General features: G+C 49.3%; 1 protein-coding gene across 4 annotated transcripts; it reads left to right on the forward strand.

The window, feature by feature from the left end:
• The first annotated feature begins 86 nt into the window (after positions 1–86).
• Positions 87–14,695, forward strand: msrb3 (methionine sulfoxide reductase B3). 4 transcript variants are annotated; one of them, XM_067254408.1, is made up of 7 exons: positions 87–209; positions 4,309–4,537; positions 7,019–7,127; positions 8,100–8,177; positions 8,925–8,953; positions 13,409–13,506; positions 13,629–14,695. In XM_067254408.1, exons 2-7 carry the CDS (start codon positions 4,462–4,464, stop codon positions 13,815–13,817), a joined length of 579 nt encoding a protein of 192 aa, XP_067110509.1. In that variant the 5' UTR covers positions 87–209; positions 4,309–4,461; the 3' UTR covers positions 13,818–14,695. The 4 variants fall into 4 exon arrangements, with proteins under 4 accessions (XP_067110509.1, XP_067110508.1, XP_067110507.1 ...); XM_067254409.1 differs by lacking the exon at positions 87–209 and adding an exon at positions 4,005–4,140; XM_067254407.1 differs by lacking the exon at positions 4,309–4,537 and having other exon boundaries at positions 88–209.
• The last annotated feature ends 3,248 nt before the right edge of the window (positions 14,696–17,943 follow it).

Below are 17,943 nucleotides of genomic sequence, written 5' to 3' on the forward strand. Positions count from 1 at the left end.
ACAGAAACCCGACTCGCATCTTGCTCATATTTGGAGATTGTTTGGGCAGCGGAATCTCCCATAATGCACTCGTCATTACCTAAGAAGTACACACACAGTTCAGCGCTGAGCTCGCTTGTGTTGTCAGTAAATGCGCCGACACGGGACTGACTGCCTGTCCGTTTGTAATTTTTTTATCTACGTTACCATACCGCTGCTGCTTTTTACAGGTAGGCCAATAGAGCGCAATTTATACAAATTTTTGCTATAAGGATATCTGTTTAGGATAGAAAATGGTGAACGGTGATGTTGCCAGGGCTTTCCGTAGCAGTCCGAGGGTGTTCAACAACCACCATCAATGGCAAACAAACATGTCATTGTCATGTGCGATAAATGGTTTCAGTCAATGGTATTCAATGACATGCGTTCCTTATAGCCAATTCAATGTGTTACTGTTACTGACTGTCTTTGAGACCGCTAGGTGGGTTACTGTCGAATATTGTCACTGGAAGCGGTATCCTGTCATTTGATACACTGTTGCAACTTACACGTCTGTGTCACCAGAGACAATAAAGCCAGTACCATCACGGCCTATAGTGAAGTGCTGTGCTACATAGCTTGGACGTTATATATGTATTGTTTTGTCTCAAATTTGGTAATATCATTATCATAAATACAATCAGGAATACAATATACATGTCAATGCATCAGACCATGACCAAGCTTTTTATACGCTACCTTGAAAAAAACGATAGGGCCAATAGTGTACATAACTTTAAAATGTGCAACATTAATACAAATATGATTAATAGCTACATACCACAACCCAAGAGAGAAAATTTAACTTGAGCAACCACTCCTTTCAGCTGTTCACTTTTAACCCCATATCCACTAACCACTCTAAACCATCAACTGTTAACTTTACTAATGAAGTGTTCTTGGATTGTAAAATATTATCATATTGCACCCATGACATTTAGTTGCATGCACACACACGCACACACACACACACACACACACACACACACACACACACACACACACACACACACACACACACACACACACACACACACACACACACACACACACACCCACGGACACATGCACACATACTGAAGTGTGGCAGGCTATGGTGGTTATTAGTCTCAGCCATTGAGTGACAGCTCATCCTATAGTGACCGTTAAGAGGCTTCTGGTTAGCCACTCTTAGAGCAGTTATTGTTCATTGTGTCTTTGACAAAGGCAACTTTGCACAATAGGCACTGCCTGCTGTGCCAAGCTCAAATGCTGACACTGCATCAAAATACTTAAGTCCTTTGCCATGCTAAATAGCTTGTGGCATGCTTAACTGCAGCTCATCCATATACATTTGAGTTTGATCTCTTTTTGGAAAGGCTTGCTATCAATCAACTCATTCTAGAATTTCTATTACCAGAACCCCTATCATCAGTATCTGGTAGTATAGTAGAATTCTAGTATGTATTGAATGAGAAAAACTAGACGTTTTGCTTGGGTATCTGTCTATAGTTTTTTTTTCTTCCGTTTATTCTTAGTCAGAGCCACTTTAGAGCAGTCAGGATCATGACTATATAAGGTCTGAAGCAGTCAGCATGCTAAACTTGTTGATCACACATTCACTTACATAGACAAAGCATACTTTTCCCAGCAGGCTAAAAAAAGAGCACTCATTTCATCAATAAGTGTAGTTTGAATTCTAGTGAGAAATATGGGCTATATGCAACTTCATGCACACTATTGTGGCTTTAAAAACGACAAATCCCAATATACCTAACAGGGTTGATAGTGCATTCATGTGTTTTACCCTGAAAGACCAATATTGCTCACCCTCTCTTGCGGTATTATGTGCTATGTATTATGTTCCCTGTGTGAGCTGATAAATTGTGTGTCCTCAGACCCAGAAGAGTAAATATTGGCCGAGCCTTATCTGCAGCATACATATTAATATTACCCCCATAGGTCAATGAGCAAAGAATGTGACCCAACTGGCTGGATCAACTGCATAGATTGATAGGGCTGGTCTGGAAGCCTGGAGGTTGCAGTATTACTTAGTAGAAGCTGTTCTGGCCTGGTCTGGTTGGTCTAATCCAACCAGACCAACTAGGGGAAGCATCAACTTTGAGATACATACTGTATATAGTATAAAAATGAGGAGTCCTTTTTTGTTCATTTATTTAAAAAAATAGTCAGAACCCTTTTTGGTTATTGTGACATGACTATACTATTCGCTCATTTTCTTTTTTGACCCAGTGGCCCTTAACATGGATTCTTCTCCTCGCTGGTTGGAGTCTGAAATTAGATCCCTTTGGTGTGCCACCCTGTGTTTGGTTTTGGAACTGCAATCTGCTTAACGTTCATACAGTTGAATTGGCTAATTCAGGAGAGCAATGTGAGGTTAGCTACACTAATGGATCGCTTAGATAATGTATTTGGATTATATTATATATAATGAGGGCAGCAAGAACAGCATAGTGCATAATTACAATTTCGAGTTCTATTGCAAAATAATAAAATAATAATACAACAGGCATTAATATTTTTTTTAATCCAAAATATTTCATGGCTACTTGTACTAACCTCTCTGCAGTTCTATTCCTCCCTCCTTTTCTTTCTCTTTCTTTCTTTCTTTCTTTCTTTCTGTTTTCACTGTCTCTTTCTGTCTTAGTTTCTCCTTTTCTTTCTTTCTCCCCCCCCCCTCTCTCTCTTTCACAGCCCTGAAACACGACTTGCCGATATCACCAGATTCCCCTCTAGATGGGGCTCACACCATACTCTCAACTTCCTTCTGTCAGCACAGACCGCTCTGTAGCCGTCCTAAATCCACAGTGACCTCAAATCCACACCAAAACACTCACACTTTCTCACACACACTTGCTCCGTTTCTCACCAGTTGTCTCACACGTGCAGCTTGCACTAGCATCCACACACACACACACACACACACACCACAGACTGATGCTCCCTTCCTCCACTCTCTGTCTCTCCTAGCCCAATCCTTCCCTATCTATCTATCTATCTATCTATCTCTCTATCTCTCTCTCTCTCTCTCTCTCTCTCTCTCTCTCTCTCTCTCTCTCTCTCTCTCTCTCTCTCTCTCTCTCTCTCTCTCTGTCTCTCTGTCTCTCTGTCTCTCTCTCTCTCTCTCTCTCTCTCTCTCTCTCTCTCTCTCTCTCTCTCTCTCTGTCTCTCTGTCTCTCTGTCTCTCTCTCTCTCTGTCTCTCTCTCTCTGTGCCTGAGTGAGTGTGTGCCATGGCTGTCCTGCTCAGACGTGCGGGCTGCGCGGCTCTTCGCCTGGCCCTCAGGCAGGGCAGGAGCCCCCCCATGGCTGCGGCCCCGCGCCTCACTCTGCCCGCCACGCTGCTAGGTAGAGTAACCACCACCTCCCACTGCCAGACCCACCCAGCAGGACTAGTGGTAGGGGGGGGAGGGGGGGGGGCATCATTCTAGTATAGCGATGCTTTCAGTAGCCTCTGAGACGCCGTTCCAGGAGCGGAGGTCAGATTAAGGAGGTCTGTTGATGTTTGGGTGTATTGATTTATATCAGACTGACATAACCTAATAACGTTGAGGAGATTCTGGGAGCCAATGTGTAAGTGAATCACTTTTAAGCTAAGCTAACCCTCCCTCAGACCTCCCTAGACTGATGGGTTTCATCCGGGGGCGAGGGAGGGCAGGGCAGGGGTGGGAGGGGGGTAGTTGGGGTAGTGTAGCTCCTATCGCACCCAGGTATCTGTGCTACAGCCACTGTTGTGAAAAAGGGGCCAGTAGTGTCGGTCTTACGCCAAAGCCTTTCAGCTTGGGTCAAGTCATGACCATGGCTGGCTGGATCATGTCTGGATGTTTCAATCGCGGTATCGTTCACTCACCTCAGGTTGGCTGTGATTGGCTGCGACGTGCACACGGTACAAAGACAGCCACGCGCAAAACACTGCACTTCTTGGAATCATCTTGGAATATTTGTCTCCGAAATCCAAACGCAGAGTTAACCTTTCCCTCGTCCCTTTTCAGTGTCTCTCCTGATCGTTGTCTGAAAAACAAAATATAGCTTTCCTTCACATTCTGGAACAAGGTTACAAGTCAAGTCTCCTCTCCTGTCCTTCGTGACTCGACGTTTTTTTGGCCCGTCGATTTTCTCCTCTTGTAAGATAACCATCGTCAACACTGTCCCTGCATAACAGACCGGTTTCAGACCCCGGGCCAGAGGTGTCACCTGTACTGTGTGTGTCTGTGTCTTCTAACCTTGTAACATGTTTGATCCATGTTGTGGTTGTTTCTCTTCCTCGACCTGCCCCCCCCCCCCCCTTTCAGTCTGAGCCAGCGTAGCCCCTCCCTGGAAGTGTTGTAGCGGGGGCCGTCCCGGGGCGCACTTCTCTGTCCTCTGTCCCCCTCTCTCTCCTTCCCTCTCCAGCATCGCCGTCGTCCTCATCGTCCTCATCGTCACCGGTGACAGCGTCAGCAGCCATGTCTGGGTTTAACCTGCTGCACCTGATATCCAAGAGCCAGCCTGTGGCTCTGCGGCCCTGCGGCCTCCCCTCAGGTGGACTGGGTGCTGTGTGTGCCTGCTGTGCCCCTTGCTCTGAGCCCCTCTTCTGCCTCTTCCTAACACACTGCTGCCGCCGCGTGTGTGTCTGTGTGTTGGTTCACGAAGGGAGTTGTGCGTGTGATGTTGTCTATGGCAGAAAAACACACTCACAACTGAGTGGTCTGAGGTGACAAAAAACAAAAAACAAAAACGTGAAAGATGAGAAATGTGTTGGGTGTAAAGTGTGTTTTTCTGTGGAGGGGAAGCCGTCTCACCTATTCTACTGTGCTTTCTCTGTGTTTCCAGCCTGGACTGCTCTTTCAGTTGCTCATGAAATTAACCAGTAGCTCACTGCCTGCCTCTCTTCAAGCTTGCATGCACCGTGTGTGTTCCTTAACACTGATTTAATCGAACTGTTCACTCTTAACGAGAAGAGTTTGGATCCCGAGACATAGATGTCCAGAAAGCTACACATCCCCAGTCACTGCTTCACTGCTGCTAACGGTCATGTGTAGTGGTTACGGCCCTCTGGCATAGAAACAGCGGACCTTTCAGAGGCTCATTTGGATGAATCCGTTCCCTGCCATTCTCAGTCGGTTCTTTTAATGAGCTTGATGTGCTTTAACGCTTTATGTTATGTTCGCAGTCATCGATGAAATGCCTCGACTCGGTATGTCTCTGAAGAATAGCTGATTGGGGCGGGAGAACGGCTTTAAAGCAAGGGGGAGGAGAAAGCCAGGGTCAAGGAAGGAAATCCATACGTTTGACAAGTTCAAATAAGCAAAAGGGGGTAGCGAAGAACAAACCTTGCTTACAATTAGGAAACAATATTTACACTTGAGGTTGAAAATCCAGGATGTCGGAAAAAAATGGTGTTAATTTGGAGGGTGACCCCTGAGTGCACCAAAGCCACATCATTTGCAGAGTACGGCACAGGGCACATTCCAGAAGCATCTCTGCGAAACACTGCTTCAGGAGTTCTCCAAAGTCAAAGGGGAAGTTTATTTCGGCGCTCTCTTCTGAAATGTAAGAGAATTAAGAGAATCTGAGAGTGTATCAGGCCAGTTGAACATGAAGCTAGGTCTGTAACCCAGCTTCATTCCATTGACCCCCCCCCCCCAACACACACACACACACACATGTCTTGAACAAGTCAACTCCCCCCTACCCCTCCCATTCCAGACCCTCGTGTGTCAAAAGTAACGTTCTACCCAGGGGACAGAGCTAGGGCATCAATGGAGTCCATTCACCGGTGAGCCCTTTAAAGTTCCCATTATTTACTCCATTCACATGGTTTCAATCTTTTTCGGGAGGGAGGGGGGTAGAATTCTCCACATAGTCGACATGAGAAGAGAGAGCCCCCACCCCCGTCTTACCCTAAACCCAGCCAACGACCTCAACGGCAGGGTCCGCGCTGGGGAAAGTCCCGTCCTGTGAAAAAAACACAAAAAAAAAAAACAATATGGCCGCAGAGTCAGTACCGAAATATTGTCTCATCCGTGATTTCCTTGATGAAGAAAGCCTGAGCGATCAATGGAGGACAGCAGAGAGGGAAAGTGAAGGCGAAAGTGTACAATGCTAGGAAATTGCAATCCAATTCCCTGTAATTTAAGCCTGCAGTCGTGTCCCCTTAGGTAAATGGCATACAGATGGAATTGGCCCAATCCAGCCCCCCCCCCCCCCCCCCCCATGCTGCCTTCACAATTGGCTGCCGTACTATGTCTGTATATTCTATATTAGGAACAAAAATACTTCCACCTGGCGTGTAGATATCCTTTAATAGGCCTACATGTCTATAAGGAGCTAGGTTAGTCATTTTAATGAAGACCTTACTGTCTATGACATTGATGGGTATCCTTTATTAGGTCTGTTAGTCTCTGGAAGAGAAAATCAATCAAACTATGGAACTGTGGAAAGCGACGTGCGGGAAAACATTTTAAAACATCGAACACTGACATTTACAAATATTTGTTCTGTTACTTATTTAGTATTTGCCATAACCATCCCTGTACATAACCATCCCACAAGAACTCCTTTTAAGCAGGCTACCTGGTTAGGAAAGGGGTTAAAAATACCGTGGAGAGTATGTCGTTACACAAAAAGCCTATAGGAACTTGAATCGTGGTTGGTATGTTATTACACAGATATCCTATAGGAAGGTGATTTGTAGTCTGCCCAGTGACATGCTTTGGCTGTAGCACAAATCGACCTCCCTGCATACACAGAGACACCAGATGTAGTCAAGCCCATCCACATGTACTAGCCGAGTGCTTGTTGCTGATGAGCCTGAGTGGGTGACTGGCTTTTGCTGTGTGGGGTAAACTCCCCGTTACAGGGGTGGGTGTTGGTGGGACAGGAGGGGGAAACCATGCGCCCCTCCTCTCTACCCCCTTCCCCCCCCCCCTACCACCCCCTCCTGCTCCCAGTCAGAGCAGTGGGGCTGAAACACTGAATTGCCCTCCTCCTTCCCCCCCTCCCTCCCTCCCTCTCCTGCAGGAACATGCCGTACCAAGAAGACCTGGCCAGTGTCGTTCTCTCAGGAGGACCTGAGGAAACGCCTGACGCCTGTGCAGTTCCACGTCACTCAGGAGAAAGGCACTGAGAGGTAGAGGCAGCAGGACACACACACACACATGGGTGTCCCCTTAGATGAAGATTGAAAAAACAAGTTAAATAAAGTTTTTTCACACATGGCAACTGGCATAGAATAAAAAATTGTAAACAGCCCGTTACATCATGTGTGTGTAGCTGAATAGCTGTGACTTTTGGAGGATTTCTCGATTGGACATTATTTGGAAGTTGAGACGTTCTTCCTTGTTCCTCCCCAGTGCACCGTGCTAGCTGGCCTCTGAGTCTGCTCCATGTGCGAGGCTAAATTCTTTTTTCTTGACGCACACATTCCACTGTCAGACTGATCATAAAGCCAGCATGACCTATTCTCGAGGCCTGGTCATGGCCGTGGGGCAGCCAGTGTCCGCACAATCACCCCCTCTCCCCCCACCCCCCCACAAAGAAAAGAATTTGCCGAAAATAGGAAGGAAGTCCTTGACTTTGTCGATCCCTCCGTCACCTCCGTCTCCTTCGTCTCCTCCGTCTCTTCCGTCTCCTTCGTCTCCTCCTCGGCGGGACACACGTGGGGAAAGTATTTATCGTCTCATTTGCGAGAGGAATGTTAAAAATGCCCCGCAAAACCATCCCTGTGTCGTGGTTCAGGCTCAGCCACAAGGCCCTCAGAGAGGGAGTAGTGAAGCTGAGGAGCCCAAGGTGTTCCCTTCTCTGGCCAGCACAAGGCACTGTGGCTCCAGGCTCGGCCTCGGCCTCAACCCTGACTGTTTTGCCCAGAAGCTAAAAGCGGCCCATATTCATCCCCGGCGGCCAAACTGTACTTTTAGACACACAACCTATGCAAAGCTCCAGGCGTACCTGTCTGTAACCGATGCAGTTCCGTACTTCCTCTCGTCGCTGTGACGCAACCGTGAGCAGCTGTCTCACGAACACATGCGTCATGAATCTCCAGGTGGTTGTGACCTGTGGTTCGGAGGCGAGAGGTAAACTGTCCGGCCCTCTCTCTCCCCAGCGCCTTCAGAGGAGAGCTGACCGACAACAAGGAGGAGGGCACCTACGCCTGCGTCGTGTGCGGCGCACCTCTGTTCACGTAAGTTCAGATCCGCCGTGCTTGTGCGGCTGCGCTTCGGGGCGACGTCGTCACTAATCACGCGCACGTACGCAACCAAGTATCCCTCCACCCCACCTGCCTACCTGTGTGTGAGTGTGTGTATGTGAGTGTGCGTGTGTATGTGAGTGTGTGTGTGCAAACGTGTGTGTATGTGAGAGTGTGTGTGTGTGTGTATGCAGACATGCACATGGCTACCAGAGTAGCCCCAGCTTGTTCAGTCCGAGCCACTGTCCCCCCCCCTCTCTCTCTCTCTCTCTAATTGGTTCAAGAGAGGTCTCCACGCGGCGCGGCCCGGCCCGACCGCGGCCCGCCTGACAGACACCCGCTAAGTTTAATGCTACCTGACAGCACGTCAGACTCGTCTTGGCAGCGATTACCAGGTCGCCATTTTCCCACAGCTCGGTGGAGAGCTTCAAAGGAGGCTGAATTTACAGCCGAGAGTTAGTCGGTATCTCAGGCACAATGTTCCCACAAGCGAGGGGGGGAAGCCCCCCTTATTACGCTCTCAGAGGACACAGAGTGCCTGCTTATTGTGTACTGGTAGAGAAAGCGTGGGTGGGAGGGGGGGGCTCTTGCTGTAAAGCGGGTGTTTTAAAGACTTGTGAGAGGAGACTTGTAACACTCACTGATACAGCCTGCTTTTTACAAACCTTTAAAATAAAATACAAAAAACGCATGATAACGATTACATTTTTCAGCAAATCATATCTTTTCTCTCTTTTGCAGGTCAGACAAGAAATTTGACTCCGGGTCAGGTATGTTTAAAAAAGATTTTTACACAGTGAGATCATCTCACACACATTGAGAACCGCAGAACGTCCAACGTCAAGGCAACACAGCGCTTTGAGCCTGACCGTTCAACACACACCCATAACGCTCCTATAAAGGCAACACTGCCTGTTCCGCACAACGCCACACGGTGCAGTGCGAAGCTCCCAAGCAAGGTCAGACATCAACATGAGCTGAAAATTAGAGAGCAGAGTTCTTGCAAGCTTCTTTATCTGTTCTCTCTCACACCAAGGAATCCAGAGCTTGACCTACACCTCCATGAGTGTGCTCACCATCATCTGTCTAATAGCTTCTAAGAAACAGGTCCAGAGAGGGCTTTGGGGCCATTCATCTTAGTGAATTACACCCCCCCCCCCCCCCATGTAAAATAACTGGACGACTTAAGGAGATTAAAATATTTCCTCAAAGTCGTTTTAATGAACGCTATCTGGGATTCTGTGATGAATTTATTGCCAGTAAACATGTGGGTTCTGTCACGTCTAATCCTTAGGAATTCAGTTTCTTTTTAATTGCAAGGGGGTTTGGACACTACTTGTCTTTTGGGGCAATTAGGGCATACTTTAATGTAACGTTGGACGATGATGTCACTGGAGAAATATGATGAATGTAAACTTTATGGTCAGGGTGGTTCCATAAAAAAGTGAGCATACTGTATTCAAGGTAAAACTGATCTGGTCTCAGTGATCCTCCTCAGCTCTCTACACTTGTCTTTCACTGTCCAGTGTGACATGGGAGTGTGTGCAGTGTGACATGGGAGTGTGTCCAGTGTGACATGGGAGTGTGTCCAGTGTGACATGGGAGTGTGTGCAGTGTGACATGGGAGTGTGTGCAGTGTGACATGGGAGTGTGTGCAGTGTGACATGGGAGTGTGTACAGTGTGACATGGGAGTGTGTGCAGTGTGACATGGGAGTGTGTCCAGTGTGACATGGGAGTGTGTCCAGTGAGGAAGGTCATGAGGAAGACTAGAGGGGGGAGGCACGTTGACTCAACCCTGACGCCACGGCCCATTTTTTTTCATGGTAATTGTATTTTTAGAGATGTGTTCATCTCCCATCGATAAAAGTAGTCATCAAGAACAGAAGAGTATTTGCAGCCTCAAATCTTTTTTTATTGTTATTTTTTACAAACCCAATCAGAACATCTGGACCTTGATCTGACTGTTGTCAGACAGCACTTTTGTCCTCACCCTCCAACTCCAGTCAGGTCCAGGCACCAGATGGAGGCTGGGAAGTCCAGTCCAGTTTGCTGCCTGCTGCCTCACGCCACAACCAGGGCTCATATATACTCAACTTCCTGTTTTGTTAGATCTCCCCCAACACTGCTGTGCTCACAGGGGCACTGGCCTGGCGATAAAGCACCATCAGATCACTGTGGTAACCATCCACTGGGATTCTCCTGGTCTGAGTCATAGGATTCTTCTATTCCCCCGAGAGAGTTTCCTGTGTTTGAGTGGATTCTCAGGGCTTTGTAGTTGAAGCCAACCGTCCTCTTCCAAGCTGGGATGGAGGGCCAGAGAGGGAGCAATCAGAGTTTTTTTGTTGTTGGTGGGGAGTGGGTTGGGAGGGGGGAGGTGGGTTTGGAGGGGAAAGGTGGGGGTCGGGAGGGGTGGAGGTAGGTTTGGTAAGGGGGAGTTTGGGGGTATGTTTGGGAGGGGGAGGTGGAGGAAGAGAGGGAGGGAGGGGGGAGGTTGAGGTGGGGAAGGGGGAGGGGGGGAGCTGTGTTATGCTTGGTCTACCACAGGGGACTGGAGGTCCAGCCTCCAGAGCTTCTGTTTGACCACAGATAGGATCTCCCCACAGTGGGCCTTCCTCAGCCCAGACCTGCTACATAACTTCCCCCTCTCCCCTGATCTGGCCCTCATCCACTATCTGAAGATGCTATCATCCGATAGCATCTTCATATGCAGCCTTTGTGCCTGAGTTGATATTCTACACATGGTCCATCCGGGTCTCATGTCTGTGTTGTGGAGGGGAAAAGGAGTTTAGGTCATTTTTAGTCATTTTTTTTAGCAGACGCTCTTATCCAGAGCGACTTACAGTACAGGGACATTCCCCCGAGGAAAGTAGGGTGAAGTGCCTTGCCCAAGGACACAACGTCATTTGACACGGCCGGGAATCGAACTGGCAACCTTCAGATTACTAGCCCGCTTCCCTCACCGCTCAGCCACCTGACGCCCCTAGAGTTGCTAGTATGGTGTTATTTAGCAATGAACCGGTAACGTGCTGGTGGTTATTGAACTCTGGGTAAACGTTCAGGATGAAAGAAAGGGGTGTAAACTGTCTGTGTGGTTGTTTATCCCCTCCCCCTCCTCCTCCTCCTCCCCCGTCTGATTTACAAATCATTGGACGTATCGCTTGGGTTTCAAATGAAGCTAGCAGAGAGAAGCATCGGAGGAGGGGGTGTCTTTTCGGGTTCGTCTTGCGCTCAGTTGAACCTCTCTGTCTCGGGTTAAGATGAGCGTAAGGCTCTAAGCCTTTTCGACGGCCGAGAATATAATGTATGTTACATTTGTCGCCTTGTGCCTCGCACTAGTGTTGTCTATCCATGTGCCACAGGACGGAATCGAGAGCCTTTCGTACTGTGGACTTTTTCTGTCTTCAATAACTCAATAATGGAGGGGCTGGGGGGCCTGGGGGCTGGGGGGCCTTGGGGCTGGGGGGCCTGGGGGCTGGGGGGGCCTGGGGGCTGGGGGGCTGTCTGCACGTGATGGCTCCTTTTAAAGGCCGTCTGCAGTGGAAAGGAGAGCGGGAGCCTCGGCCAGTGGTTGGCTGCGGGCAGAGTGATACCTCTTTTCCTGTGACAGAGCGAGACAGGCCCCCGACCTACCTAGGGAGCCCTTCACAGGACCACCCATGGAGGGACAGCGGGGCCTCAGCGCTTTTATGGGACAGAAAGCCTCCACATGAACAGCTCATGGAAAAGCAGATAGAGGGAGAGAGAGAGAGGGGGGGAGAGAGAGAGAGGGGGGGGAGAGAGAGAGAGGGGGGGAGAGAGAGGGGGAGCAAGGGGGGAGAGGGAGAGAGATAGAGAGAGAGGGTGAGAGAGGGAGTGAGAGTGAGAGAGAGAGGGGAGAGAGAGAGGGTGAGAGAGGGAGAGAGAAAGAGAGGGGGAGAAGGAGAAAGAGAGAGGGGGGGAGAGAGAGGGGGAGCAAGGGGGAGAGAGAGAGGGTGAGAGAGGGAGAGAGGGAGAGAGAGAGAGAGAGAGAGAGAGAGAGAGAGAGAGAGAGAGAGAGAGAGAGACCGAGACAGAGACCGAAACAGCGAGTGATAGTAATATAGCTAATCCAATAGATTACATTTTACATTTCCAAGTATTTATTTTATATTCTGCTTTTGCAGTTTGCAAACGACATCCTGTACCATTCCGTCTCGACAGGATGCATTCTCTTTTTCTTAGTCTATCTGAAATAACATTAACAATGTTGCTATTTTGCTGTGTTGTAATGTTGCTGTGCGTCACAATACATAAGGATAATAGTCTATATAATATAATAGTATGAGTAAAGTATCACTTTTATCCAAAGCGATATACAGGGGGATTTCAAACCTGTGATCTCTTGATCAGCAGTCAAATGCTTTACCACTGAACTATAAATGTCAATTCAAATACCTTTTAAGACTCAGTATGAAAGGCCATCGATATTCAAATTCAACAGGGGGCACTCTCCTCTCGACCCGACAAACACAGCTTACTAAACATCCTCAGATTCCCAGCTCATTGAACTGTGTTTTCTGTTTAATAGTCTGCCTGTTCTACACCACTCCTCAATTATGAGGTAGGCTGGGGTCTCCTTAAGAAATGAAAGGGAAGTCTGAGGGGGGTGAAACTGAGCGTCTAGCTGGAAGGAACTATAAAAATAAACGCTCGGGCCAGGCTTGGCAGCCTGAGATAAAGAGAAACTTGTCCCGCAGACTGGCGGCTGCTGAGGAATTGGGGATGAAGCCAAGGAATGGTGGGGGAATCCTCTCTTTCTCTCTGGCCTCTCTCTCTTCTCCTCCCTCTGTCTCTCTCTTTCTCTCTCTCTCTCCTTCTCACTCATACACGCGCACGCGCCACGCCCACCCAATCTCATACAGACAAAGACTTTCAGCATTCCAACTGAAATGCATACAAGTCGAGCGCCATCGGATCGTGCAATACAAAGATATAATCAGTCACAGCAGACGCTCTAAAAATAGACCGAACACACATTTCCTCAGAGCAGCACAGGCGTCCAGCTGGATAGGCCGAGCATCCCAAGTTGGAGACATGCAGCACAGCAGACTACGTCGACCCTGTCCACCTCTTTGAACACAGGCTCCTCCCCTCCACACAGCCCCACCCCCTTTTTACCTGTTTTGACACCAGGGCTAACTAGTATTAGAGTACTAAAGGTAATGTAAATACCGGTATTTTATCCAGTGTCTTCTCAACCTTCCAGGTTGGCCTTCCTTCTTCGACCTGATCAAAGAGGAGTCTGTCGCCGTGACGGATGACTTCTCTTATGGGATGCACAGGGTGGAGACCACCTGCAGCCAGGTGAGCTGTATTTCCTCCCTTCTCACTCCTCTCACCCACTGAAGCCCCAAAGGCAATGCCGAATGGGTGTAAGGCTTGGACCTGGGTTGCCAGTTGGGGTTAACCCTCCTTTTGTGTCGCAGTGCGGCGCGCACCTGGGACACCTGTTTGACGACGGCCCCCGGCCGACGGGGAAACGCTACTGCATCAACTCCGCCTCGCTGGCCTTCCAGTCCAAGAAGGACGCTGTCAGCGCCTCCAGCCCCCCCGCTGATGGGGAGGGGGCCGGGGCTGCTGGGGGCCCTCCCACGGGGGGGAAACCAGAGCTTTGAGACAGGCGGGAGCTTGGACAGACACCAGGAACCCAAACACGGCCACTCCATATCGAAACTCAGGACTTCAAATCGAAAAAAATTGTGATTTGCCAGAAAGAGTAATAGTTGAAACCAACAAATTCGCTACTGTACTTTCACCTATCAAATGATGTCAGATCTGTGTTCAACTTGAGAATGGGAGGGGCCCCTTTAAAGAAGTCACAGGAGCAGGACCCTAGACTCTACTCCACCCCAGACACAGACCAAATACTTCCCAACCATAATATATCAGTCAGAGAACTCCACAATCTGAAATAACACAGGCTCAAATCGTCCACTCAAGGACCCATTGTGTTACCATAGCCAAAAGCTGCCCAGACACCAAGAAACAACCGCCTGCCTTAATTCCCCAGGTTTGAACTCTAGTCTGAGGTCTAAAAACTTGGCCTCACATAGCTCACATTGTCCTAGAAACGTAGAAGAAAGGTTTTGATAATACACGTCCATGTGCTGTCTTATTTTTTGCCTCCGAGTGTACCGAAAGCCCTTTACTTGGAAGTGAATTATACACGTGTACTTTCTGTGAGCAATGTGTTATTTTTGAAGTGATATTTGATCCGGAGAGGTGGAGGGTTTAAGGCAAAGCGCTATGCAAGTGCTCCTGTGAGTTGTAAAATAAGCATCAAGCGGAGAACAAAGCATTCTTTCACATAAAACGGAACAGATGACAAATGTTTAGTCTGAACACAAAACGTAGCCTGGCTTTTAAGGGTGCGTTTCCCACTCTGTACCTTTCGGTGTTCACTGCGTTGAGTTGAGTATTTTCTCGGGGTTTTCCTTCACCGAATGCGTTGACAAGGGATGTCGGAGATTTGTTGAATAAAAACGTGAAAACACCTTTTTTTCGTTTGGGGTTTTCTTTTCGAGGCGTGATAGTGATTTAAAACGACATGCACCCTGTTCTCGTCCGATTTCTAGTCAGAAATCGTTTGGGGCTGGTTTGTTCCCGCACACTGTGATTTCTGGGGGGGGGGGGGTCAATTAACCAGCTGGACCACATGTCCTCCATTTTGTTGGATTAACAAAGGTAAGTGCCACACACTGTACATCTCTGGTACCCCCTAAACTACTGCACCGCTCTAAAGATCCAGCGTCTTTAGAACCAAATCACACCGAGGTCAGCTGACAAGCTCTGAGGCTACAGTCCACAGACCATCTCATGGAGATTGCTGTGACGCGTACCCAGCACAGGACACAGTGTTCCTCAACAACCTACTCCCCCCCCCCCCCCCCCCCCCCCCACCGGCTTGAGGATGACCTCGCCACACACTCACTCTGACTGGGCGAAGACTTGGCATGCCAAAAGGAATGGTGGCACGGTGTCAGAGCCCTGCTCCAGGGTGAGAAAATACACATGCCAACCCTGCGCAGATTCCAAACCAGAAGGAGGCGATTTGTCATGTGACATGCCTGAGAACCAGCCTAAATCGAGATGGAGCTCGATTGCGAGAGTGACTGCTGGTGGCGGTATAGGGGTGCCTTGTCTGTGAGTTGAGAAATGGGAGGTGGTGATTAAATGGAGGAGATGAATTGTTTCAGGCAGTGATTTGAGCACCTGGGAGCCGTGTTGATGATAGTTTGTTTTAACTGCAGGCATTTAATGCCCTGTCGTGTCTTTCCTCCAGTCCCTGTTGTGAAGCCAGGCATAGCAGAGCACACACAACACACACGCACACACACACACACACACACACAAACCCTGGGAAAGTGCCTCCCCTCTCCATGGCCACGACCTGAGGACACTGCGTGCGTGGGGACGAGTAACTCTCACCTCAAATGGTGTTTATGTGTTTAGGTTTTCCACAGCAGGCGAATGTGGAGCATGCGCCTGGGCTGAGCCGCTTGCTCTGGGGAGGAATGCGGCCTGCTATCTTCCAACCCAGGAGGCGCTGCAGCGAGAACTTGGGACCTGGTTGTGGAGCCAGTGGTTGTGGTTGTGGGGTGGGGGGGTTGCGTTGAACAGGATCCCCAGGGAAACAGTCTCGGAATGCTGCTTTGTTCCAACTAAGTCTGGTTTGATAAATCCCCTTCACACAATTTTGGAGGCAAAACAAACAGCGATTTTTACGTGACGTAACCAACCAGCGTTGGTTGACGTTGAACTGCGTCGACAGTTAGTTACGACTTTACATTATGTCTGTCCGTTACGGAACACACGGTTTGTGGTCTCTCAACCGCAAACCGTGTGACTACAACACAAGTCTGTCACTACAACACAAGTCTGTCAAAAAGAGGTCCACAAAAGAGAAACTGTGACAAGATATGTGAGCCTTCCAGAACGGTCTCTCCTCCTGAATTATTTATTTTCGATCGATCATATTTCTTGTACTCTTTTTGTCGTCAGTGTCAGGAAAGTGTGTTCGGCAGGCTCTCACGCCAGCTCAGCTGTGTGAGGTGCCCCTGAAGTGGAATGTGGTCTAATTTGATTGTTGATTGACCAAGGCCTGAATGTGGCCTTCGTCCAAGTGCAGCCAAGCAGAGCACTGAGACAATATTTATCTGTTGACCCACTTTCCTTTTGAAGTGAGTGAAGGGTTTCCATTTCATGAATGAAAAGTCAATGTTTGTTTTGGGGTCACTTGAAATGTGTCAGGCAAATGTTATCGAATGCTGGGAGAAGATAACAGGTTATCTGAGGTCAGAAGGATAGCTGCTCCTTGAAGACACTCTCTCAAACAAAGAAACCTAAGCACAAAAAAAGACTTAGGATATAATAACTTACTGCTCTGAGGTCACAACAGTCAGAGACCACTGACCCAACAACAGCAAGACTGAAAACAAACAACTTTGCAACTTGAACCCCATCTCTGAATTTGACACAATATACAGTACACTGTTCTCAAACAGCCTAATGAGACAACCGCAGGTGGTCCTTCGTTATCAAACTAACCAGGGCTGCATGACCTCTTCACATGCCCCCCGCCCCCACAGCACATCTCCCCGTGCGCTGGCCCCCCCCCTTCCACCAGCCCATCTGGGTCCTCTGAACCCACAAGCTCCTAAGGGGCATTTACAGTCCTGTAGTGGAGGGAGTGTTTTGTCTGGCCAGGCAACACAGGCCTACGATTGGACCCATGATGTCATGATACCCCCGATTTAGACCAGGGACCATGGTGTCGAGGACCGGGCTTCTGGTGTGTGGGTGGCGGTGGGCCCTTTGAGTCCTGTGTAAGACCCCCACCCGCCCTCCCTCCCTCCCACCCACCCCCCCACCCCACCCCTCCACCCGCCCTCCCTCCCTCCCTCCCACCCCCCCACCCCACCCCTCCACCCACCCTCCACCCAGGGTGACGTCAGTCAGATGCCTGTGTCTCGCAGGACCCCCGGCTTGTTTAGAGTCGCAGGGCTGGAGCCTGGGGCCTGGGGCAGAGTGTGGGAAAAGTCGTCCCGCGCTGGGAGCGTTTACGTTACGGATGCAATAAAGAATATTTACAAGTCAGGTGTGTTTAGACTGTGGGACAGTCTTAGAGAGCAGGCGAAGGGAGGGAGGGAGGAACGGAGGATAGAAGGGTGAGGGGGAAAGAGGAGGATGTAGGGATGGAGGGAGAGGCGAAGGGAGAGGGGCGGAGGGCAGCTGGAGTTTCTCAATCCCAAACTTAGAACAGTATGTAACCACCCCCCCACCCCCCAAACCCCCCACACCCGGGTCAAACAAACCCCCGTTGCATGGCATCAGTCAAAGGAAACGATGCGTTCATTCCAAAAAGGAGTTCAGGCCCTCCTGCCTCGGAGTCCCTTTTCCTTTCGCTCCACCGTTGTCCTCGGCGATACAAACACGGGGCTATTATTAGAACGAAGAGTGCTCGCGCGCGGGGAACCGTGCACTCTTAACTCGAACAAAAACGGTGCCGTGCCTTTGGCCTCGTTGGTCAACTCGGCCGACGGATTCAGAGCCCATTCCCTGCCACTCCGAGAAGCCCACCTCGTTCCTCTCTCCGGGGAGGTGGGAGGCGGTATGGGGGGGGGGGTTGCCTCTGCTGTGCTGTCTCCCGCTCACATGTTAAGACAGCGGGCTCCATTAGTCCCTGCGCAGAGGAAGCGCAAAGGCAAACAAAGCCGCAGAACCAGAACCCAGCAGCAGGAG

This window comes from Osmerus mordax, chromosome 17 (assembly GCF_038355195.1).
Source record: "Osmerus mordax isolate fOsmMor3 chromosome 17, fOsmMor3.pri, whole genome shotgun sequence".
In the NCBI taxonomy this organism is placed as follows: Eukaryota; Metazoa; Chordata; class Actinopteri; order Osmeriformes; family Osmeridae; genus Osmerus; species Osmerus mordax.